The sequence below is a fragment of the Spodoptera frugiperda genome, chromosome 31 (assembly GCF_023101765.2).
Source record: "Spodoptera frugiperda isolate SF20-4 chromosome 31, AGI-APGP_CSIRO_Sfru_2.0, whole genome shotgun sequence".
NCBI classification, from domain to species: domain Eukaryota; kingdom Metazoa; phylum Arthropoda; class Insecta; order Lepidoptera; family Noctuidae; genus Spodoptera; species Spodoptera frugiperda.
The window spans coordinates 13,476,038-13,500,772 of NC_064242.1; the positions used below are offsets into that span (position 1 = coordinate 13,476,038).

Below are 24,735 nucleotides of genomic sequence, written 5' to 3' on the forward strand. Positions count from 1 at the left end.
TCGCGGGATCTCTTCAAAAATGAGATGTGGAAGATATTCCAGGGAACTCTTCAAAAATCAACATAATGAGCTCTGCGTTTGAATTTAATAGATGTATACTCACTTAGGGCATTGAAAAAATAGTTTAAAAACGGACTTAAACTAACTTAAAACTAAAGAAAGCTACGAATTACGAATTTATAACAATTAAAAAAGAAACTATATTACAACCTATCCTCTATGCTATAATAACCAAGCTTAAACTAAATAATTTAAAAGAAACGACTTAAATCTAATCTAATTAATTTATAAATTAGACTTACAATTTTATTAAAAAAACTAACTACAGTAACTACTAATAATCGATATCAAACTAAACCTACGTTAAATAGTTTAACCAAAAAACCAGGAAAACCCAACAAATAAACTTATTAATTGACAAATACAACGAAACCAATTTAGAATATACGAAACAGCAGGACCACTACAGACAAATAATCATACGACTGATAATACACTTTTTCTACGATAGTACCGAAGCGCTCGGCCGATACCCAACCAAATGAATGTAACGAAACCATAGCGCGATCTATCGAGGATAAAGACAACTTGGATTATTTATTTATACTCCGTTTGGGCATTTTCTTTGTACTAAAAGTTTAATTATATTGATATTATTTTTTCATATCTTTTTACTATTTATTTACTTTTTTTCGATGAATTAAAACAATAACATGAACCGAAGTCGTGTAACGATCGACATAGAATTATTTATAAATAATTTATTTCTTATTTTTATTTTTTGATTTTTGAAATAAAAATATATCTATGTCCTTTCTAAGGTTCTAAACTATATCTGTACCAAATTTCAACCAAATCCGTCAAATAGTTGCGGAGATTAATGGTATAAGCATAGAATGTTCGACGTGATTCTTTAATTTGACATAACTTTTTTATTTATGAACCGATTGACATGAAACAAACACTAAATGTAAATTTAAGCATCCCACAATATATTCGTGAAAACCGCATCCAACTCGGATCAGCCGTTTCTGAGATTAGCGCGCACAGACGAACAGACAAACAGACAAACAGACAAACAGACAAACAGACAAAAAAAAAGTTAATTACATTTTTGGGTTCGACATCGACATAACAATAACCCCTGCTATTTTTTTTATTTTTATTTTCAATGTACAGACAGCACTTTTCTACGATTTTATTATATGTATAGATTTCTTTAGGGTTTCAGAGTTTTCAGCGAGGTTTACCTTCCTGTCATACATTAAGTACTCTCATTTCATTTCAATTCAACTCGACTCAATATTTTATTTGGCCTATGCTACTATGTATGTACTACAAACCTGTACTATACCTAATACTCGTCAGTGCTAACGAGCAACTTCCGAGTGCCTGCAAAATCCCAGGTTCGATTTTCGAGTCAGATGTTATGTGGCCCAATGTGTTATTAACTACATTCATTGTTTGCTCTCGACATCTAACCATGGCCACTATGTTCCCTCGCAGTCACACCTTAATGACGCATGACATGAAGTCTCGTAACAACTGCTACGAGCTTCGTGTACAAGGAGGTCCCACGTGCGACCTAAAGTACTTACTATTATCAGTAAACATCACAGAATGAAACCGAATAGACACTTAGATATAGGGAGAATAGAATCTACTGGGCACGCGCTGAATTAAACCACCACCGATCTCCTTTTTCCATCACTAACCACCAGCTAATGACCATTGTAGTAGTGGTCATCACCCGGCCATAGCAACCAGCGACACCTGCCAACTCTTCCTTGTGACACTTATGTGTGATGACATCATCACGGTGTGAGTGAATAAACCTGCACTTACCACTTAACCAATTACCAGTGCCTACTTGTATTTGCTCACAATTAAATATGTATAAACAATGACTGGGTAATTAATGACCTCTGCTGAACTTTATGTTTGTCACTATCTCGTGTACCTACAGTTATATATAAACTAGCTTCTGCCAGCGACTTCGCCCGCGTTCCTGTGGGGTAAAAAGTGACCTATGTGTTAGTTCAGACCATAATCTAACCCTGCCCTATTCCAAATTTCATCTCCCTTCAGCCGTTTTGACGTGAAAGAGTAACAAACAAAGAAACTTTCTTCTTCTTTACATTTATAAAAAAAAATCAAAGCATTTATTTCAATTAATACTTAATTAGAAACTTTTGAAATGTCAAAATGAATTGTCCGTCAGTCTGTCTGTCAGTGAAACTAGGTGTTGGTGCTCTATAATATTAGTAAAATGACTTGGTAATTATTTACTATCGCTGAACTGAACGTTCGTCACTGTCCTATGTACAGTGACATGTCAAATATTGATACGAGTAGTAGCTATGTATGTATTACTAGGGAACGGTCGGCTGGTAGGTGTAGGTACGGAGGTTTTAACCACATGTTTTATATTATTTTCCTCTTACTTAAGTATACAACACCCACCTGCTAGCTTAAATACTAACAAAGGTATCCACTGTATACTTTGTAATGGCTATTGCAAGCTTCATTAGTATTATTTTTAAAAATCGTAGCTAAAAGTTCAATGTACTGATCTAATTGGTAAATTCATATTTTTAAACAAATTCATGTTTTTAAGTAGGTACTTTAACCACTGACTAAGACAACGAAACTGTGTATGTATATTGACAAAACTTTACACTACAGAAGCTACATTCATATTTAAATTAATTATTAATTACGAGTAACTAATCAGCGTCTACTAAACTACTTGTCTGACTGTGAAAAATAAAACAAAGACTCATAAAATATTAAAATACATTTATTTCAGTATAAAATTAGCATAGCGATAGCGAGGTACCAATGTCGAAAAGACACGGTAACATTAAGTACAACGAGGATTCCACGAAGCTCTCCCTGAACTAAATGATCAGTCTCCAGGAGTGAGTTCAGAGTAAAACTGCCGCTCATCACTGTTTCACTAGTTCCGTCCACAACCAGATTTATGAATATCACTGCTTTGGTTCCTCCAGGACATAGGATGGTAATAATTGTTCGTATTACGGCTACACGCAGCTGACTGCGCGTCTGATCAACAATGTATCACCCTGAAGTCAGATACTTACTGACAGCTATAAATGTTTTAGACTCAGTTCTGACGCCAACTTGAATGAGAAAATATCTGTAGAAAGTAGTGTCCTGCAGTTTGGCCGTCAGTAGTCAGTGTCCGAGTCAGGCTGCGTGTCCCTCGGCTTGATGATGCCGAGCTTGGTAGCGAGCGCGGCCACGTTGGCGCGCACCTCCTCCTGCACCAGGTTGAACGACATGGCCAGCAGCGCGATCCCGAACAGCAGGTACAGCGAGCACAGAGCTATGGAGTGCACGGCGGCCGCTGGGTCGTCCACACTCTGACCCTGCGCAAGTGTACAAACTTACATCAATAAAGCGAATTTCAGAATCTACTCTCCTAACCCGAAATTATTAACCCGTTTAGTGTCTCATCATAGATTTTTTCCTTTCGTTAAACATCCGAATAAGTTAAATATTAATAAGCACTATTAAAACGACAAATATAACAATGTGGTTGATGAAGAACGTTCCTTTCTACGTAATTATTATGTAAGTATAACCTGAGCAGGCACGAAGTCCCCAAAGCCGATGGTGGTGAGTGTGATGAAGCAGAAGTAGGCAGCGTCCAGGTACTCCCAGCTCTCCCAGCTCTTGAAGAGGAACGTCCCCGCCACGATGTACGACGCCACCAGGAACACGCACAACCAGATCGGGACCGGCTTTATCTTCACCACAATCATTATTATTACTGAACATGCACAACTTTAAAATTAAGAAATTTATGATGAACAACTGGTCCTGCTTAGCTCACCTCTTCCTTAACTACGTCCGAAGGCGGATGATATATCTCAGACGCACGAGAGCCCCATGCTAAAAAAGAAAATTTTAGAAGGTTCGTTAGAAAAATGGTACCAGTTACATTTTCCCCATCTGGAGAGAAAGTTTTAACCTAATACAAACACATTTCCTAATGCAAGATAAGTTATTAAGATTTATTAATCATTTAGGCAGAATTTTTAAGATTGCATGTCCATCATTCACCTGCTGGTGGCCTACTGCGTCGCGGCACCACTGCAACCTCATCGCTCCAGTCATCTCTCTCTACGGAGGGTGTCTACAAAATAAACCAACATATTTCAATCTTTCAAAATGCTGTCAACTCTATCAACAAATTGTATTCTACAAGATAGGAGTTACGTACTCGTGTACGGTATCTGCTGTCGTCCACAGTGTGCAGTCTCCGCAGCGGCCGGCGCGGCTCCGGTGGGGGAGGCGGGCGCTCCTCGTCCCAGCGCTCGCTCTCGTACATGGCGGAGCGCGCGCGGCGCTGGCGCCGGTGGGACCGCTCCCACGGCTCCTCGCGCTCCACGTACTCCGACCTGCCTCGCTCCGCCCTTAACAACATTTCTCAATTTCATCCATATTTTTCACTGACACAACCAACTTATAAACCTATCACTCACCTCATATCTCGTCGCGACCTCCTGCCCTTCGGATAGTCGAACTCAAAATCCTCATCCTCTGGATCATAACCACGATCTCTGTAACCATACAGTTCCTCTCGCTCCCTCCGCCGCTCTCTCTCCAACGCTTGTCTTTCCTTATAATTCTCGTAGTCTACATCATGGAGGTCGTGCATCTCGTACATATCTCTGGGGTCATCTTCGAAATGTCTCTGATCGTCGAAGTCTCGCCGCGGCCCGTACTCTGGCTTTGGTTTCGCTGGTCGAGGCAGAGATTTGCTCCGTAGTTCAGCTTTGGAAGATATTTTCATGTGATGAGATTCCAGGTCTTGCAATGCCGCCTCTAAGTCTTGCAATGGTAGCGAAATCTTAGGGAACTCCTCTGCAAAGTATAGAATCAGTTTATTCGACAACTCTATTCACATGACTACAAGGGAAGTGGTTTGAATCGCTACCTGCTCTATCGTCATCATCGTATACGTCTCGTCCGTCGCGGCCATGCTTCTCGTAACGAACTGGCGACGGCTCCTCCAGGTCGTAGTCTCTGACTACTTGAAAGTAGAAAGTGTTACCGATGGAAGATGTAGCATGACATATTATAATGTTCCTAGAGATAAGTGAGTGACATGTAAGTACCGTGTAGTCTGGCATGCGGCGGCGGCTGTGACCTGGTGCGTGGCAGTGAGGCAGCGTGGCTCGCGGGGCCCCGCGGCCTGCGCACGCGCCCACTGCTGTACCCACTGTCGCGGTACCTAGCGACACATGGTTGTTAACTACACAATAAATTTTCCCATAATACCTAATGATGCGTGGTTACATAACCTTATGTATATCGAAGCGATAACTGTGTAGTCTTAAACAAAGTCAAAGCATATTTTTATTCCAATGACTATTTTATCAGTCTGTTGAATGAACTTGTAAATTTGTGTTGAATAGACAAATGGACACGAATATTTAGTAGAATAGCAAATACTTCGCAGCAACAAAACCGGTCACTGAAGTTCAAATAGACATCCGTTATCCTTTCCAAACAGGCTCCCAACACCGAGGGAGACCCACGTATTCTTCCTGTGAACGCACAATAAACGCCCTGGTAAGCAGTTTGAAGGAGCCATTGTGTGTGGTGTACCTGCAGTCGGTGTCGGAGTGCGCGCGCTCGATGGGCCGCGCGCGCCGCCGCGTCGACCCGCGCACCGACCGTCTGCCACAGAACAATATTACTTCAGGCGTTACACAATTAACAAAAGTCCACATGAAATGTGGTATTTAGCACACTGATCTAATGATAAATTAAATATGTGTGGATTAAACTTTTTTTTTTTTAAATAACGTTGCCCCACACTAGGATTTTCTCCTGTGTCGTAGGTGCGTTTACAAACATACAAGTTCACATACACATGACACCCAAACCCGAAACAACAATTTGTGGATCACACAAAGAGTTGCTCCGTGCGGGAATCGAACCCGCTACCCGTTGCGCGGCAGCCAGTTGCCCAGCCACTGCACTAACCGTGCAGTCAAAACTAAATGTTTGTATGTCTATGTCGATGGTGGTGTGATACTATAAGTACTAGGTACCTACCTCGTGGAGGGATGGTGTCGGTGGCGGCGCTTGGGAGGGCGCGTGCACACGTAGCAGCACACCCGCCAGTACAGGAACCTGGAACAACAACGTCACGCCTTTTATCCACGAAAGGTTAGGCAGAGATGCACATTACGGCACGAATGCCGCTATACAATGTACACCCATCTTTCACCATTTGTGTTATAAGTCCCATATAATAGGGGGTGAGGCTATTGAGTCTAGAACATTTCTTGTATATATCAGCCGTGCTTTTGTCATGATAAATGACAAGAGATATAATTCAAAATCTCAGGCTAACTTATAAACTGTTGCTTAAGAATACCGAGTATCGCTACAATACAACATTAAATAAAACTACTAAGCTCCTTTCAAAATTTTGTTGGCAACGCACACATTCACAATTTGCTCTTGCTATAACACTAACTAGTGTAAACCAGTTTACTACGACACATTCATACTAGTGACTCGCTAATGACCTGAAGGAGGACGCCATGACGTCACCGATGTTGGACAGGCACAGCAACATGAGCGGGATGCCCAGGATCGCGTAGAATATCGTCACCACCTTGCCCGTCTGCGTCTTCGGCGCGATGTGCCCGTACCCTGCCGACATATTTCACATAACTACGTAATGTGTTTGTAATTCCATAAATACTTGCAATTGTTGAGGTTGTGTGCATTTACTATTATATTTATTTATACCTAAGTACCTACTTTATTGTGTACAATAATAATAGTAAGTGTAGGACAACAATACATAGGTAATAACAATAATAATGCATGCAATGGCGATTCCTGTAATAATACACCATAATGTTTAAATATTGAAGGTAGTTCGATATTTCATCAAAATATTAGTGACTAGCTCATAAAACGCTAGAAGCCGGTCGAGCGACGGAAGGAATAAACAAAGCAATCTGCCAAATAAAAAAGAAATAAACGCTATGGACTCGATAACGGCCGAGTTCACTCTCACTGTTGTTACGTCATCAGATCTAAATGTGGCATAATCAGAATATAGCTCATTAATTCGCCAATGTATAACAAGCATCGGTGGTTCAGTGGTAGAATGCTCGCCTGCCACGCGGGCGGCCCGGGTTCGATTCCCGGCCGATGCAATCTCTTTTTGTAGCTTGTAAATGTTTTTTAACAAATTATCAAGACTCTTTTGTAATTGCTTTTACGAACAAATAGTTAAAAAGAAACATTTTAAAGTATTACAACATTTTACGAATGGAATTAAAGTTTGTGGGTTAGTGGTGTTGTTAGCAATACCTTTTACTAGCATTACAGCAAGGCAATACAGTATCGCAATAACTTGGGAATTCCGTGAGTACAACAGCCAGCCAGCCAGCCACTGCCGGCTAATTAATAATTTTATTATACATTCTGCTACAAGTATCGGGACCGCGTCACGCGTGATATCACACGTCCATTATAATATTTTCGAGAATACATTCGCCTTGACATCCATTGCTATACTCGTCAGTTTATAAGGATTCTTACAAATGTCTTGTTGTTGTGTCCGTTCTCAGCGGAGATTCGACATTGTACGATACAAGACATGTTGTTTGTTTAATATTGTAGGCACCTGTAGGTAATGTAGCGTTGTTGTTGTGTTGAACTTGGGCGGAGTGCCGAAGTCGTTAGGCTTTTTACTGGAAATTGATTTATCTCCCTTCCGCGTTACTATTAAAGTGTGAAGTACCTCCACCAAAATATCATGCGGATAATTAATGTGGCGTGACCGACAAACCGCCGCTAAATTATAATGTTTGTGATTATCTCGGACCAATACAAGCTGCGAGATAACGTTATTATATTTTTTGTGAAATCGATCTGTTTCCGTCGTTATTTGAAACGGATACCACCGAGGTCGACTTCTTGCGACCTCCTGCTCTCCAAATTGCCTATATACCTATATGTACGTACCTAGCTACTGTATATGTAACATCTATGCGTGGTACATGACATTGGCTGAGGGCGGACTCCATACATAAGACAACAAACTGATCCACGAGCATGGAAACATAATACAACTGATTGCATCATAAATAACTGAAAGTGCATTGTCTTCCATATTCTCAGGGAATTATGTATAAGTAAAACAGAAATAAAATACCTTGAACATTAATCATCAGAATATAATAATCAATACATTTGAAGCTGAAATCCTCCTATCTATCTATCTATCTATCTATCTATCACTGTAATCATCCATCCTGATGCTCGCTGTCCGCTCATCACATCACATCACACTAAGCTGATGATTACCTACGAGTAATTATAAGATATCTGCAATAGTAGCCAGTGTAACAATGGTCTGATGCAGCACATAATTGGGTCATCATCGATAGCGACACAATGGTGCGGCCCTCGCCGCCGACCTCCGTGATTCCCCAACGCCATCCGAGATGTACCTCATGTAGCACGACCTCCACGCGATCCTCGCTATAAGCTTGGTTTCGTTTTTAATCGAATTCGACAGAAGGAGTAGGAAACAAATAGTTATCGGTTCTAAACTGATAGTAATTGTACTGAATTAATCATAATTGAGCATTTGGCTTTTTTGCTACCGTACAAAAAGCCCGTCAATAAATAAAATTGTGTATAACAGCACGACTGTATCTAACTGAAAGTTCTGAAACTGCACGCATCTTTCCTCACCTATGCCATATTTACCCGACTGCCAAGGAAGGGTTATTTTTCGCGCGTATCTTGTATGTATGAGCCTAATATTCTTTATTACCTCATTTCTTCGAAACGGCTTGATGGATTTCGACAATTAGGGCATCGTTGGATTCATCTTAATTATCCAAGTGTTCTTAGATATGTGACGTAAAACAAAAACCAACATGGCGGCCGTGAGGCGCCCTAGACAAGTAAAAAAAAAAAATTTTTTTTATTTGCTACAATATGGGTATCAAATTAAAGAGCTCATCATGAGGATTCCAAAATGGTATATCACTGACATATAGAAAAAAAAATACTATGTGCAATTAGGTTCTTTATTATCCAAACTAAATACTCGTATAGGTACTACGCGACGCGATTGACTAGCGGTTTCTGAACTGTCGTTTCGTGGCGCGGGTGAAATCTTGAGAAACACATAGCCGTATTATAACTAACTAAAAAGTGTTAAATAAAAATAAATAAATTAAAAAAATTAAAAAACCCGACTGCATAAAAAACACTTTAAATAAAAACTGAAAAGTGTAGATAGCAATGCTATTACCACAAAATCTTATGCGAAACATAATTGAGTGTAACAGTCGGGACCCATTAAATAAACTAGACTAAAATCATTCAATATGGGTCCCGACTGTTGCACTCAATTGTTTCGCATAAGATTTTGTGGTAATAGCATTGCTATCTACACTGTTAGACTAAGCTTGTTTTTTACTTTTCAGTTTTTATTTAAAGTGTTTTTTATGCAGTCGGGTTTTTTAATTTTTTTTCCTTTTTTTTACATTTTTTCCCACCTATGGCAAATACTGAGCACATTAAATTCAATAGGTTTTACAATTAAAATATCTATAATTTAAAAGATATTATTGAAGCAATCATCAACTTATTGTATCATTTTTACATTCAGTCGAATTTGGTTAAGACTCAGTTCCAAACCTAGCCAGAAGAAATAGGATAATGCGAGATAATTAAAATTCGTATAATTTAACTTATCAACTTTTTCTTTTCAACTTAAAGTAGCCACGGAATGCCTCACAGGTTGTCGGGGCTTCGATTTAAAGAGTAGGAGTAGGAACAGAATGATTTTTAGTCAGTAAGTAAGAGTATGACACTCCCTCTCGCCACACTCGATGTGTGTGGAAGAAGTCAAAGTATGACTTCCTACTCAAAAAAAAAAATTAAAATACAGCCAACTTGAAGTAACCGAAAAACCAACCCTTACAGGGTAATTAATAGAGTTGCTTCCCGCAAGAGACGGAGGCTGCGCGGGCGCTGGTAAACGCGCGTCCTTCAACTTACGACACGTCACGGCACTGCAATCTCTAGCAGCGCTAAAATGCTCCACTTACACACCGCTACAGTTGCCCAACGCCGCAACACTTACGTACTAGTTATTAATTGCCTACTTACTGTTATCAACAATAACCTCTCCCCCAATCACAATGGAACTACAAAAAATCGTAGTTCTATGCAACAGCAGTCGTAATATTGAGTAACTCTCACTCATACATACACTTAGAATTAGCTTTAACAAATACACAGGCGACAACATTCTGAGATTATTAAGCATAAGTACCTCATATCGTGATGAAACTGATAGAAGTTCACAATGGATCTTTTTCAAAATCCTTCATTTTATTTTAATTTTATAGGACGGAATGCCTTCGCCAACGTAAAATGGAAAAATTACACCAATAAAGTTTTTGTATTCATAAAAAAATACTAAAACTAGAATGGTTATAAAAATTCCGACTCCATTATAGATCCTGAAAGAATCAATCGGCGCGGGCGATATGCAACGTTGAGCGCAGTTTTAGCGGCCCAGCGCGTGCGCAAGTGCAGCTGAAATCCGCGGCGGGCAGCAGCACAACCCGCAGTTACATAACGTAGGGCGAGCAGAGCAGTCGTCACTAGTTCATGACTCCTGCACAGTGATGTCTTGACTCGTTCATATAATTTACACAAATTATATTGTCCGTCTGTCCGTCCAAACGTGAAGTGTGTGTGCTATATTATAACTTATCTACAAAATGAATATCGGTTTGTATTTTTTTATTATATTTTTCAAATTTAATTGAAATTATTTATTTTATATTTTTTTATTTACTATTTTGTATGTAATTATTTATTTATTGCCTTAACTAAATAACTAATATTGATGAAACTAGGATATCCTTAAACTAGGATTCCAGCATACATTCGCATACAGCATCAATTCACAATTTTCCGATAACATGAAACACCATATTTTCTTACAATTTACAGTATATACTACAACTTTTTCAAGCTTTGATTTAATTTGTAATGTATGCAAGTGTCCAACTTACACTAATCTACGAATTCATTTGAAATGGCCGTACTAGTCTGTCCATACACTATGGGTAGACTACACTGTTGGTATATTCCAATAGTATGTGTTGTGTACACATCCTTGAGGTTTGCGCAACCCCCGGCGCCGCCCGCCCACGCGGTCCTCGCGCCTCACTATCCTTCTATTCTATTCTAAGACGTCACTACACATTACTAACATAGCCAGATAATCTTAAAATGGTCGTTGACTATAAAACCTCTCGTTTCACAATCTCTGGCGTGTATTTTGTAAAATGTCAACGCTCTACTGTTTACCAGTTTCTGCTGAATCGGTTGGCAATAAACAATTAATAACTTATATTTAATGTTAGGTACTACATTACTATTCAATAAAGTATATTATGCTATTCAATATAGAGTTTCTTGCTTGTTCTTCTCCATTTGAAGCTACAATTTGGAACGAAAACCTAGCTTCTACTATTTCTAGACTGCCAGACTATTTATTTGTTGACGTTTCACAAGTACCTGATAATGGTTTTGAATTTTAGACATTTATACAAATTAGTTTGACTTCTTTAATTTCTAAAATAGTCGCAGAATCCATTTACTGTATGCAAGACTAAACTATTTATGGTTTTCATTAAACTTTGGGATACCAAGCCTAAATTGAATGTAATGTTAGTCCATGTAATGACATTTATTAGTTTGATCCAGTCTATTTAAATGGTTAATTTTATCGTTGGCACAATGTTCATCTAAATAGAGATAATTAAATCAGAATCCTGAACTTGTGTGAACGTTACAATAACAGCCTGCTATCGTATCGCGTTGCAAGGCGCGCCGCTTGATTGTTCCGATGTTGTGGTACGTACATAGGTAGTACAAGTAAGATTGCCACATCACACATCACACAACGCCTGAAACCAGTGATTTACTACTTCCATACACGTGGGTATATTTGTTACAACCACTAAAATATTTGCAACGAAACTTGTGTGTTTGTTCGGAACTGCTGTTTGTTTATGTTATGTTCGCGATGTTTATACTCGTACGTAGTTCTACATTAATTTGAGGTTTGGTTGTCGTGGTACACTGTCATATAGCAATCGTTACAGTTAATGCAGAGACCAAAAATATTAATAACCGGATTATGGGCACAAAGTACATTTAACTGAACCTGACGAGCCAGCGTCTTTTAAACTGGTTACGAAAGACCAGGAAAACGGCTTAATTTTGTATACATCTAGACTTTATTTTTAGGTAATAACATTTATTTTGTAATCTAGCTTCGTTATTATTTATTTTTAATCTAACACCACATTTATGACATATCACAATGCTTTACTACTCAGTAATTGTGGAAAACGGAAGGAAGGAAACTACTTGTTTCCCAATGACTACCAATTTGGTCACAAGACACAAGTAGGTGAGGAACATGTGGCAGTTGTTCACTGCTGCACCATGTGACCGTCTAGCTCTGAGACGCATCGAGGTCCATTGTTTCAGTTTCTTATGGTTTATCGCGTCTGTAGATCCTTGCCAAAAGGGATTCGAATGAAAGGGGGAGTGGTGGGACATTGTCATACAAAGTCTTTAGACATATTTGCTTGCTATGAGGAAGTGTTTCCTATGCCATGACCGCCGTGTTGTGGTCTAGGAGTGACGTCACGAGTCTGATATCAATTGTTGATGTTTGTGTAACAGCTCTGGACCAAACATTATAACATGTAGGTACTACGAAGCGTCGTCTAACTGCTTACTAAATAATACACTAATTACCTACCTCTATATTCTTCCGCTTCCTAAGTCATTTTGCTACGGTACTATAATCGAGTGGAAAGTGGAGTATCGTACAGTAAAATTCAGTAAGTTGGCAATGTTCCTACTCAGATGAGACATAAACAGCTGATGAAAATGAATGAAACAAAGTTAATGGTGTTTTGATCATCATTTCATTATGATCAAAGATTCATAATTATAATTACTAGGTACCTATATATTTACTTCAGGATTCTATTCATAAGCTAATGAAGATCATAGGATATAATATACATATTGTTTTATGTATACATATATGTTTCCGCAGTAGGCTACTACTCGTAGGTCTGTATTAATATAATTCGTGATTTCAATAATAATGTAACTGCGGATATTTGTAAACTGTCGCGTCGTGCATGCTCCTGCGCCGGCCGCCGCTACCGCCGCGCGGCGTGAATCATCTATGAACTAATGAGAGATTACCAATTACATTGTTACACTTGTTACCAAACAATGCCTTGATGTCATGTAATTGATATCAGCAAGACATTTGTTTGTCCTAGTATAAATTAATTGTAGGGTCTAATAAATAATCCTTAAACAATATTTAATTATTTCGAATCGTACTCGATTTGCTTTGCTGTGAAAGAACAGAACACTTCTTGAAGACCATCTCAACTTCCCACTTATGTGTATAAAAGTAAAACGTTCATTACACGTTACATTATTTATTGTTAAAGCTTCTATTTCTCATTATCATGGCTATAATATAAAAATGTAAACAATCATCATGGCCATGTATGGCATGACATGCAGTGCTCGTGGTCTATGCATTCGTTTACATTTCATCCGCGGAGTCTATGTACAATGACATTCCTTCATGAACTCTGTCTCATTCAGAACCAGTCCATTGTCGCCGGCACAAGTAAAGTTATTGCCTCGACACTCCACAATCCATGTTATTGAGATAAAATGACTCATTGGACAGAACCTCTCCTAAAAACTCGGTTTCCTCGCACCATTAGTTGCCAATTAATTATTGTCGGTGTCTAGTTTTTGTGTATTACAAAAACATTCGCTCCCCTTTGCTTCGGTTTTTCATTGCCAACAAAAATACTGCGTATGTCCGGGTTTGTATATTTTAACAATAATCACTTAATCTACTACGCCAAATATGCCAATAAAGCCGTGTGGGCACTCTTCCCGAGGGAGTCGTAAGACTCGGATAACGGACTACATACATACAGGGACAGGGCAGCAGAGTTCTCTGATAATCCTGATCGAACCCGCGTGCCAAGTGTAGCGAATCTGGCAAACCCCTCTTTTGTAGAGAAGACTCATAGTCCAGCAGTAGACTCTCATGAGCTGAGATGCTTATATTTGAAGTCTTGTTAAGTGTCAGTAAATATTAAAAATACAACATCTTTCTGCAAGCTGCTACACAGAGTAGATGTTAAGTTTGCAGTTGTCCAGAAGTCATGCGATAATGGGGACGTTGTTTGTGACAGGAGTACTGTGGTGCGTGCTGGTGGCGGCGGGGACCTGCTCCGCCAAGTGGCACTGGCCGGAGAGCGAGGCGGCCGCCTCCGTGCGCATCGACACCAAGGTGCGCTTCATCGACTCCGAGCCACAGGAAAAGTAAGTACACACTTTACTGTTCAGATCCACCCTTTATTCAGGGATATTCGAGCCAACTTATACTCATATGACGTACGTTTCCAGGATTATAAGAAGGAGCACGCTATTTCCTTAAATGTTTGAATGTCGAATCGGTTCACGAAATCCGGTAAAGTTGTTCATTAGATTTGGCTACTTCAGGCAGTTGTTGCTTCGGTTTGTTTACATAACTTTACGTGAAGTGAGCCGAGTCACACTGTGACGACAGCAGTGGTTCAAAGCTGCAAGCGTAATGCAATGTAGATTGACTTACTAATATTTTTTGTGTAATATTATGTACTATACGCCGATATAACAATACTGAGGTTAGAATTCATAGTGTTTACAGTAACAACCAATTTGTTTACCAAATGATGTTTATTCAACTAAACAGCTACTTACTAAATTGTCGCTTTCCTAATGTTAAGCAAGTCTCAAAGTGCGGCTTAGCGTAGCTTCCTGATGTAGTTAGTAAATAGTTATAATATGTGAGAAACACAACAGCTTCTATATTATGAAATTAAATAACATCACATTCCATACCAATGTAATAAAAAAACAAATACAGCATCAATGGGCTATTTGCCCCATGTATCAAAGGCATGGTTTAAGGTAATACATAAGTTAGAGCTAGTGTTTACTTGGTGAGTTGTTGCAACAATCGAGTGTTTACACAGTAAAGCCCAGTGATGTGTGACCAACGAGTGTACTACACCTGGTCACTAGTCACCTATATTTTAATACTTACAATATATTGCTCAATACTTTACTACAGACAGTTCACAAGTTTACATTATGACAGCGGATTTACGTCGTGAATCATTCATGAGCTCAGGATCACTGATTGTATTTTTATTACTAACTAATTATCATTTATGATAACGACCTAGATGACTATTGGTCAGGCAGGAGAGTAGCCTTGCAAGTTGTGGATCGCGTGTGGCCTTCGGTGTTCTGTTTGTATCAAACTTTATATTAAATACGCCTTATAGGGAAAGATTACCTCCATTAAACACATTTTGTCAATGCCACGATCTAAATACAAACATGCGCATATTTATTTGCAGATTTTTTATAACTTACGATATGTGTGGAATTACTTCATCATATAACTATAGGAAATCGTGTTTTTATTTGTGAGAAACAATAAATACAGTAATGATTACGAAAGTTATTGTAGTGCGTAAATTCATTAATGTGAGACTTATTCGCTGTAACCTTGGACCACTTCGAGTACACTTTTACGTTCGTCCCTTCGCGAAGCTTTGAGGAAACAAGTGGTTCAGCGCGCGTGGTGCGGCAGTGGCGGCAGTGGCCGGCGGGCGGTGGGCGCCCACAGCGCCGCCGCACCTTGGCCGACATGCCGCACACAATGGGTCGCACGCCGCAGAATGGCTTGCGTCACTCCGCACGGGTTTCATTTCGCTAATTGAGTAGCAATTCTGTGTAGGACACCGTAATTGCCAATGTGAATACAACAATAATAGCCAACAAGTGGCAATGCAATGGTGGAGTCACCAACTACACAGCTACCCCCTGCCTGACGACTGCGCCCGCGCCGCCCGCCCGCACGCTACTTGCGTCAATCCTTTGAGATGAGCTAGATATGAACAATAGTCTGCTAGAAATAATCAGACAATTGTATTCACATTATTACGTTCATATATCCGTTTGCTCCTATTATATCCCAATTCTTAAAATAATCATACACAGGAAACATTAATCACTCGTAAGGTTTCCCCGCGCACACGCAACTACATCTAATTTAGGTTTTACGATAATTATAGTTACTGTGTCTAAGTATAGATAGACTACAATGATTCGAATGATCAAAACATAAATGCTGAATATGAGTCATAGACGATTGCAATGTGACGACAACCAATCGCGAAATCTTAAAATGGTTACGTTATTAGATCAGAATAGTGTTGATGTTGATTGACAATTACAAAGTAGTGTACCTGGGTGTAAGTGAACGGGCGCGGTGTGATGTAAGGGTACTTACACTGACTACATTTGGCAATGGTGGCGGATTGACGGAGCGATCTCTAGAGTTGCGCAGTGACTGTACGAGTAGCACTGACACTGCTTCTACAATACATGTGATTGGTACGTCCTATGTGGAACAATTAACGATCACAAATATGTATTTACGAGTATTGCACCAAGTTGCATTAGCAATAGGTGTTAAAGTCTTCAAGGGAATATTGATGTTGTAAGTAAGTAAGTCGACGACATCAAAATGCGCCCGCAATTATAACCGGCACTAAGTATATTGTTGCGTTGTTGGAACTAGGAGGCACTTAGCTGAGTGTCCAATGGTTCGGCTATTTGACAGTCGCGCAAGGTATTGTGTTGGGAAGTTTATTACAATATTAAGAAGCCATTAACGTATTATTAGTAAATGTGAATGTGTTCCTGTAGAATGGTCGCGTTATGTACTCGATGTTACGTACTCATTGTATGCAGCTGTCGCGGACAACATAGCTTCATTTAGTTGAAGTAAGGGACACTTGTATAGGCCTCGTGTTTGTTTATATTACTGACATTTGCTTTAATGTTTACAGAGAGAGTGAGAAGATAGTTCGCAACGCGCTGTTCGACGAGGAGCCGTTCCGGCCGCCGGTGGAGACGGACGGGTTCTACAACCGGCCGCCCGGCGCCGGCCGCTTCCCGGTGCGCGTGGAGGCGCACCGCGCGCCCTACCGCGTCGACGACAACGGCATCTACAGCGTCAGCATGTATGTCCATCATTATATTACTAAGTTAAATACTCATTCTCTCCTGGCCTTTTCCCTCGGTTGAATACTTTACTTGGAGCTAGTACCGCGTGCTCACCACAACCTGCAAGAGAATCTTCAGTACTCCTCTAGGCACGACTACCGTGCCCTACAAGTACATATTAGTAATGTAACGAATGTCAAATTTAGACGATTGCGCGCGCTTGATCTAAGAATTTAGAATCTGAGTTCACCTTCACCATTAGGAATGGAATGTCAAATCCCCATAGACCCCATTAGTCGTCGGATTAAAGAACATTTAAACGAAAGGATTTTGGAGATTTCTCAAAAATATTTATAAAAAAAAATGTACAATTTTGCAACAACATGAAATTTTGAGCTTTGTACCAGTATCAGAAGAAGTATCTTTTGCCGATGAGATCTGTGACGCCTTTTGACACTTTATTCCTAATGGTGAACCCGAGGAAACCGCAAAAATTTGTTCCGACTTCCGAGAATAGTAAAGTATACCAGTCTATAGCTTTATTTTCATATAGTTAATTATCTTGTTACAGGCAGCACAAGAACATGTTGTCGGACGGCACGCTCGACTCGCTGCAGTACTGCAGGTGTGTCAACAACCCGGACTGCACTCCGCGAGGCGACTCCAGGGTATTTATACTATCTTATATTTGCTTATTATCAAACACACGTACAGTCTACCACACTGACTGTCACTGACAATTTATTGACATCTCCATTGGTTACTCATGGTTCCAGAGTGCTTGCGGAGTCGGGAAGTACCTGTGCTGCTACCCACAAAACAAAAATAAGAACCAACATAAAAACCGTAAGTCTGCGTTCAGCTCATAGTATCACATTACATTACATGTTCGCGGTCGAGCACCAATAACAAGTCTCGTACTCTCTTCCACAGAGTACTTCAACGAGGTAGAGGACGACCGGCCGATGCTGCTGCCGGGACAAGAGAACTTGGCGCGCCCCTTCCCGCCCCCACCAGCCTCCGCACTCAACGGTCTGTTCGGCTCGTTCGGACCTGGACACGGCCACGACTCCTCACACATCGGAGTCTTCGAGAAACCACTCGGTGTGCTTGTAGGTCCAGACGGGCCCACGGGAATGGTGGGGCCACAAAACAAACACAAACAGCCTGGTGTTCTCATTGGACCTAATGGACCAACCGGTATAGTGGGCCCTGTGTCGGATGGAACACGAAGCGAGACAGCACAAAGCGGCGTCTTAGTTGGGCCCGTTGGACCCTCGGGAATCATGGGTTCGTATGGCCGCCGACCAGTGCTGGTAGGACCCGGTGGACCCACAGGAATTATCGGGCCCTCCAGAGGCCGCAGTCCAGGTATTCTAGTAGGGCCAGGTGGGCCTACTGGTATCATCGGCCCTGCTTATGGCAGACAACCAGGGATTCTAACGGGGCCCGGTGGCCCCACCGGCTCTATCGGGCCAGGCCGACAAATATTGGTCGGTCCCAGTGGCCCCAGTGGTCACATTGGACCCCAGGGATTCTTCGGTAAATAATCGTGCCATGTGTCGTGTGGTGACTAATAGATGTATAGAACTAACAAGTTATAATGCCGTCGTCGATATACAAGACTGTGGCGTGTAATGTGCCCCACAGCCAGTGTAAGTACATGTAAATAATTAGAGTAAATAATATTGAGTGTGGTCTTGTGGTAACCGCGACCAACCCGAGCTGTCCGCGTGGCGCCAGCAGCTCGCAGGCCGGCGGTACTCAGTGGCGAGCTGTTGCAGGCTGCCCGCGCTCCAAGCGGCGGCACGAGGCGACGCGGCCGCCCGCCCCCACCGACACACAGCCCACGACCCAGCATTCGAGACACAACCGAGATGGCAAGAACACATCATGTTACTGTGACAAATAAACTACACTAGGAAACTATTTCTCTCTTTCATTCATCCTATATTATGACCATGTGGTATTAATAAATATGATTATAACTTATTACTGTGTAATAAAATGACATCTCTATGGTTACGTTAGGGAAATTGATTAAAGTAATTCTTAGAAATTAACAAAAAAATTTGCTAATTTCAATTAACGTTGGAACTCTCCGTGTGAATTAATTACCTGAACTGGCACTGCCAATATAACTATAGCAGTATTTAACAAGCTGACATTCCACGAGTCAGATGTGTCGAATTTATAACGAAAACTAAGCGAACGTTCACCATGGAGCTCTGTATAAAAAATGTGACGGACGGCGGCTGGCAGCGCGCCAGACGCCGGCCGCGCGTCTACACGCCACACCAGCCATCGTACTGCGAGTTGTGGAGCATAGAAGGGCACACGCGCACGTCCAGTAAACCCAGCGCAAAGCCTGCTTGCTTGGTGCCTTCAAAGTTGGCTACGTGCTACTGCACTGAGCCAAGCCCAGGGGTTCCTTAAGTCCTTCATCAGTTTACGAGAAGCTTACAAACAGAAGAAGTTTCCCTATTGTCTAAATATAGGTACCTACTAGATAGCCATATTGTAGAGCCTCTGCTGCCTCACAGATTCTGATTTCTGATCTCAATGTGTTTACCAATGTCATCAATCACGTAAGTATGTGATATTTCTACCGCACTAACGAAATCGGTAACTCCTTTCTTATCTATAATTTCAAACCGTTTGAGTTGGACCTTCTCTGAGCCCCACTCTGTATGCACTCGTGGCCTATAAATCTATCGAGTTAATAGAATGCTCTAAATCCCGCAGACTAAAATTCTGTTGCAAAATCGCTTCGCTCGTTAATTCAGACCTAGTTCCAGAGTTAGTAAACTGTGCCTGCCTCCTCTATTTAAGTATTCTAATATAAGTTTGATATAATTAATCGAAACGGAGGGGCTTCAATAGTTCCTCTTCACAACATGTCTATCTAGCAATATCCGCAGTTTCATTATTCAGTGAGGGACTCACCGATAGTGGTGATGACGATGATGGAGTAGAAGAGTGCGCCAGTGAAGGTCCACTGGATGTGGTCGGTGCTCTCGTTGCCGTCCCAGCCGCGGACCTTCATCTCCAGCAGGATCGCGTTCTCGAAGTCCTGCCAATCACCACGTGATACAATATCAACATATCATAGCAGACGTACAATGTGAAAACAGACATCAATCAGATCAACAAATCATCAAACCATAAAGCATGCTCGTATATAAACATTGAGAATATTATTATGTGTGCGTTACTCGGCGCCTCCATCGCACGGTAGCACTACTGGATCAATATCTTTGAAATAGTTCCCTGTCAGGTGCGCACGAGTGGGCGTTTATTTATTTACGTTTATTTATTCAATATCTCTCATGGCCTGCGAGAAGTGTGGAAAGTGTCGTCACAGATTCCGATCTGTATTTTCTTCTTTTCATCAATTCTGTGTTCATGGAAAAGCGCTTCATCTAAAAATAAACTATCAGCGAAATATCCGGGAAATATTGATCCGTTACACAATATTCAGTGAACATGAACAGCTGGAGCTGGCACCTTGAGCATGTCGACGACCTCGGAGGTCCAGTTGGTCTGGTTGAAGAGCGGCACGGTGCGCGTCATCGTCCAGATGCTCTGCGTCGTGTTGCTGCGGATCTGAGATATGTTCTGCTTCACCTGCATCACCGAGACAGACGTATAAGTTAACCTTAAATAATAAGTAAAGTTCACATCAGGTGATAGCGTACATTATTAATATTAATTTCATAATATTATTTTTGATGTTATCCATGGTTCACAAAGATCCTTGCAGTTACTTGTAATGTGTCGTAGTGTGAGAGGATCAACTACAACAATCTCAATAAACAGAACGACAAACATTACATTACACGGTTCAATGAAAATGGAATTCGCAGTGAAAGACAGACGTACACACATGTTTGTAAACATTCAGACTCTAGCGAGGATTACCACTAAGCAGATGTTGGTGAATGACACGCGTGGACTGTATTTATGTACGGTTCACATAAATTGGTTCAAAAGACTTTAATTGTGTAACTAATCATTCTGATCTCTAGATTTAGGAGAAGCACTGTCTGTTCATAATGGTTGCTTCTAAGAACATTCTAATTTAACGGCAATTTTATAGCGTTGGTTTAATTAGAGACGTGGGCCGACCACGTGTACTCAGGCCGACGAGTATTTACAAATTTTTGTACTGACTCACACGTCGACGGTGGCAAGGAATTGGAAGCTCATTGAAGTTGCCTCGACCGTCTTCCTGTACCAGCCCACACAAACAGTGGAACAAACAGATTGCAATCAAACATAGCAGCGTTTGATGTTTTACACAAACTCGTGCTGAGATAGCTACGAGCTACTCACTGTGCTCTCTACTCAATCGTCATCAGAATCGTTAATCAGCTGAGTGTGATGGCGGCGTGGCACCGTGCCACGGCTTGATAAAACAAAATTTATAGCGCCCCATGTGCCGTACAAATAACTTCTTTTATAAAATTGAGTAGTTCTTTGTTGTCAAATAGAATATGACATCTAAAGGGATACAAGTTTGTTCATAATGATGAGCACATCAGTTCAACGTCATCTGTAGGATATCTAGAGATGCTTCGTGTATCCGATAGATTTGTGAAGATATTGCCTAGCGCCCGGATTCTGAGTTTAGAGTAAATATTGGCAACGTTTGAATTCTCAGCTACACACTAAGGTTTATTACCACTATATGGAAAATATAAGCATGTATGTATGTGCACCTCTCTTTCGTGCTGAGCTTCCAGCTTCTCGAAGGTGACGGCTCCCAGGATGCAGTAGGCCACCACCAGGCTGATCATCACGAAGTGCGAGAACACCACCGAGCATAGCTTCCACGTGTAGTACAACACCTGGCGACAGGAAGACATACTAGTAGTTATGTTATAAGTGAAATTAAAGCAGTAGCTACCATGTCAATTATGATCGGCTTTATAAATGTTTGACGAGAAACTCGACTAGTTTCACTCGTCAGTAGCAGCGCGAAAATCGCCGCGTCGTGTGTCGCGGAATGCTGCTTAGTGAGCTATGCATGGTTGTCGTCCTCAGCTTTACAAAATGCATTCTATACTTCAGACTAAACTGCAGTCAATGCTTATTAAGTAGTTGCAAAGTTCTCCGAATAAAGTAGGCAAATAAATATGGTGTGTAACTCTACCAGTAGCTAGTCCACAGTCATGCTCAATACAAAATGGAACCTTTATGGGTGTAATTTATTGTTTAGTTGTGGTCACTTTGTGGTATTTACTGCAATATTGACGGAGGCGGGCGTTACATAATAATGTACAATGTACACAAACAGTAAATAGCGGCACGCGCCAGCGCCGGCGCCGCGTACATTGAATTAATGTGTCAAAACAAGAGATTAGCGAGCACACGACGCACGCGCACCGCCGCGCGGCGCCGCTACACACGCGCGTTGCTAACTACACTCCTCTAGGAGTCACTTGCACAATGGGGACTTTTCGACGGTTTCGGTGTTACTCTAAATCGAATAACTCAGGGAATGATTATATAACCTGGACCGCAGTTATACTACCGGACAGTTCATTATAATATACCTAAACATACGTTATTAAATCTAATACATTCACATTTTCTAGCGGATCTTACTTTTTGTTGTCTAATGCCATATATTTGGTAACATTTTACATTCTGTGCTGGCATGAGACGAGATCAATTGTTGTAGTCCTACTTGCTACGACTACTACGATGACTACGATTGCTACGACTGTCTCGTAAAGGTATGAATCAATAAAAATTTTTATACAAATGAAATAAATATTCCGTAGCAAATACAGTAATCATTAGAAAACATGGAACAAAAGTGTTTGTATGTGTAGCCGCGGCTGGCTGCTACGCCGCCTACGAGTCCTACGACAAATTTAATGGGATAAATACCCGATATTTTGGATTCTAGGTAAATTCATTATCACCTCTAGATTCTTAGTATACCTACAAGAGCCATTCAGAACTGAATCTATTTTACATTCGGTAGAGAACATTTACTCTTCAAAATTTTTATTAATAGTAAGTACCGTATTATTCCACAAGTGACAATAACTTTATTGTCCCTAAGACTTGTTTAAAATGAGTAGCTTACTTTGGCACACTTGCTGGGCGGCGGCAGCGGGTACTCCCCGCGCTCGACGCGGCCCTCCCTCCGCGACATGCTGGGGCTGGGGGCGCGTCACCAGCTCGCAGCCACCATCTCCACCACACCACACACCACCGACACTGGCCACGCACAGACACTCACTGCTCCAACCACATAAATCCCGGTGTTTACGCAGCAGCTCACTCCCGACGCTGATGCGAATAACAGATCAAACGGCGTTGATCCCACAATACAGTTAATTTATACCGAGGCGATAAATCTCCCATAGAGCGCGGTATGATGGTGGCGCGGGATGGAGCGGGATGGAGCGGGCAGGGAGCGGGCCGGCCGCTGGAGCACTGGCGGATATATCGGGCGCCGCGAGTAGCAGCCGCACGGCCGCGGCCCGAATCCGCGACCGCCGGTTTACGATCAAACCCGCCGGTTATTTGGGTCGTTGTGCATAAACTCTCATTCACAAGCCGACTCGGAACTCCCACGTGTACCCACCTGGAGTATGCTCTGTACCATCTGTATGGTGACTGCGCCAACGTGATATGATCAAAACTGCTCGGCGGTCGACGTGGCTGAACAATAGGAAGATGGCGAAGCGACTGTATAACGTATTGCAGATTTGAGTCCTCTATATGTATGAGGGCAATGTTGTTTTGACGTATATATTTGGATTCCACTAGAGGAAATCCTACTGGGGAATGAAATACTATTACCTCTACTCATCGTATATTAGATATCTCAAAAATATCCATCTGTTCGTAAAACTATAAAATTTGTCTAGAAATAAGTACGTCTCGTGGACAGTTGTAAAAAATGAAGCACCAATGACAGGCCGTCTCCTGCCGGCTTCGCATAAATATCAGATAATTGACAACTGTAGTGAATGGCTGAGAGATGTGTGACAGCGACACAGCTGTCCACTCGCTCGGCTGACAACCTCCCGCGCTAGTGGGTGCTGTGGGATATAGGTATCGGGTTAGTTATTTTACTTCATTTACATGTAAACACAGAGCACAGCAACATTTCCCCACTTATAGACAAATATAATTATATTTGTTACATATAATGCTATAAGTGAGTCGAGTCGTCCGCCTTCATCAATTCTATATTCTGAATACTAATGTCTACTTCGCTAATACTTTATCATGGACAGTTACCCGGCAGCCGTACTGGTGAACCCCGTATCAGCAAGGTACGGAGCCAAAAATTATTAGAACTAAAGTAAACAATAGTACACCAGTACCCTTAGTACGAGTTTGCTTTACGTTGAACTAAAACAAACGAGAGCGCGTTCGGCCGTCTGATTGGCCGGTGCGAATGAACCAACCAATCAGAGCGCCGTACGTGATCTCGTGCGTTAAATGTAATACAAACTCGTACTAAGGGTACAGAGT

The 24,735-nt window shown here is 41.3% G+C and overlaps 2 protein-coding genes and 1 non-coding gene across 3 annotated transcripts; 2 read left to right on the forward strand and 1 right to left on the reverse strand.

The window, feature by feature from the left end:
- Positions 1-2,782: 2,782 nt before the first annotated feature.
- On the reverse strand, positions 2,783-23,742 carry LOC126912887 (uncharacterized). The gene is made up of 15 exons (XM_050707223.1): positions 23,333-23,742; positions 21,954-22,082; positions 20,740-20,859; positions 20,179-20,305; positions 6,573-6,699; positions 6,094-6,171; positions 5,641-5,712; positions 5,148-5,263; positions 4,967-5,059; positions 4,512-4,893; positions 4,250-4,442; positions 4,090-4,162; positions 3,860-3,918; positions 3,609-3,773; positions 2,783-3,392 (listed from the first exon to the last, which is right to left on the reverse strand). The coding sequence occupies exons 1-15, from the start codon at positions 23,399-23,401 to the stop codon at positions 3,192-3,194; spliced, it is 2,004 nt and encodes a 667-aa protein (XP_050563180.1). The 5' UTR covers positions 23,402-23,742; the 3' UTR covers positions 2,783-3,191.
- Trnag-gcc (transfer RNA glycine (anticodon GCC)) lies at positions 7,144-7,214 on the forward strand. The gene has a single exon. It is a non-coding gene; the product is annotated as a tRNA-Gly (tRNA).
- LOC126912888 (collagen alpha-2(VIII) chain-like) lies at positions 10,567-19,161 on the forward strand. Its single transcript, XM_050707224.1, has 6 exons — positions 10,567-10,824; positions 14,361-14,490; positions 17,076-17,249; positions 17,804-17,900; positions 18,009-18,078; positions 18,166-19,161. Exons 1-6 carry the CDS (start codon positions 10,815-10,817, stop codon positions 18,780-18,782), a joined length of 1,098 nt encoding a protein of 365 aa, XP_050563181.1. The 5' UTR covers positions 10,567-10,814; the 3' UTR covers positions 18,783-19,161.
- Positions 23,743-24,735: the final 993 nt, after the last annotated feature.

Coding starts and splice junctions, on each gene's coding strand:
- LOC126912887 (XM_050707223.1), bottom strand. CDS start 23,401: ATGTCGCGGAGGGAGGGCCGCGTCGAGCGCGGGGAGTACCCGCTGCCG. Junction 6,700..20,178: donor CATCGTCATCACCACTATCG/GTGAGTCCCTCA, acceptor ATATGTCGGCAG/GGTACGGGCACATCGCGCCG. Junction 3,919..4,089: donor ACGCAGTAGGCCACCAGCAG/GTGAATGATGGA, acceptor TTTCTTTTTTAG/CATGGGGCTCTCGTGCGTCT.
- LOC126912888 (XM_050707224.1), top strand. Junction 14,491..17,075: donor GACTCCGAGCCACAGGAAAA/GTAAGTACACAC, acceptor TAATGTTTACAG/AGAGAGTGAGAAGATAGTTC. Junction 17,901..18,008: donor CTCCGCGAGGCGACTCCAGG/GTATTTATACTA, acceptor TCATGGTTCCAG/AGTGCTTGCGGAGTCGGGAA.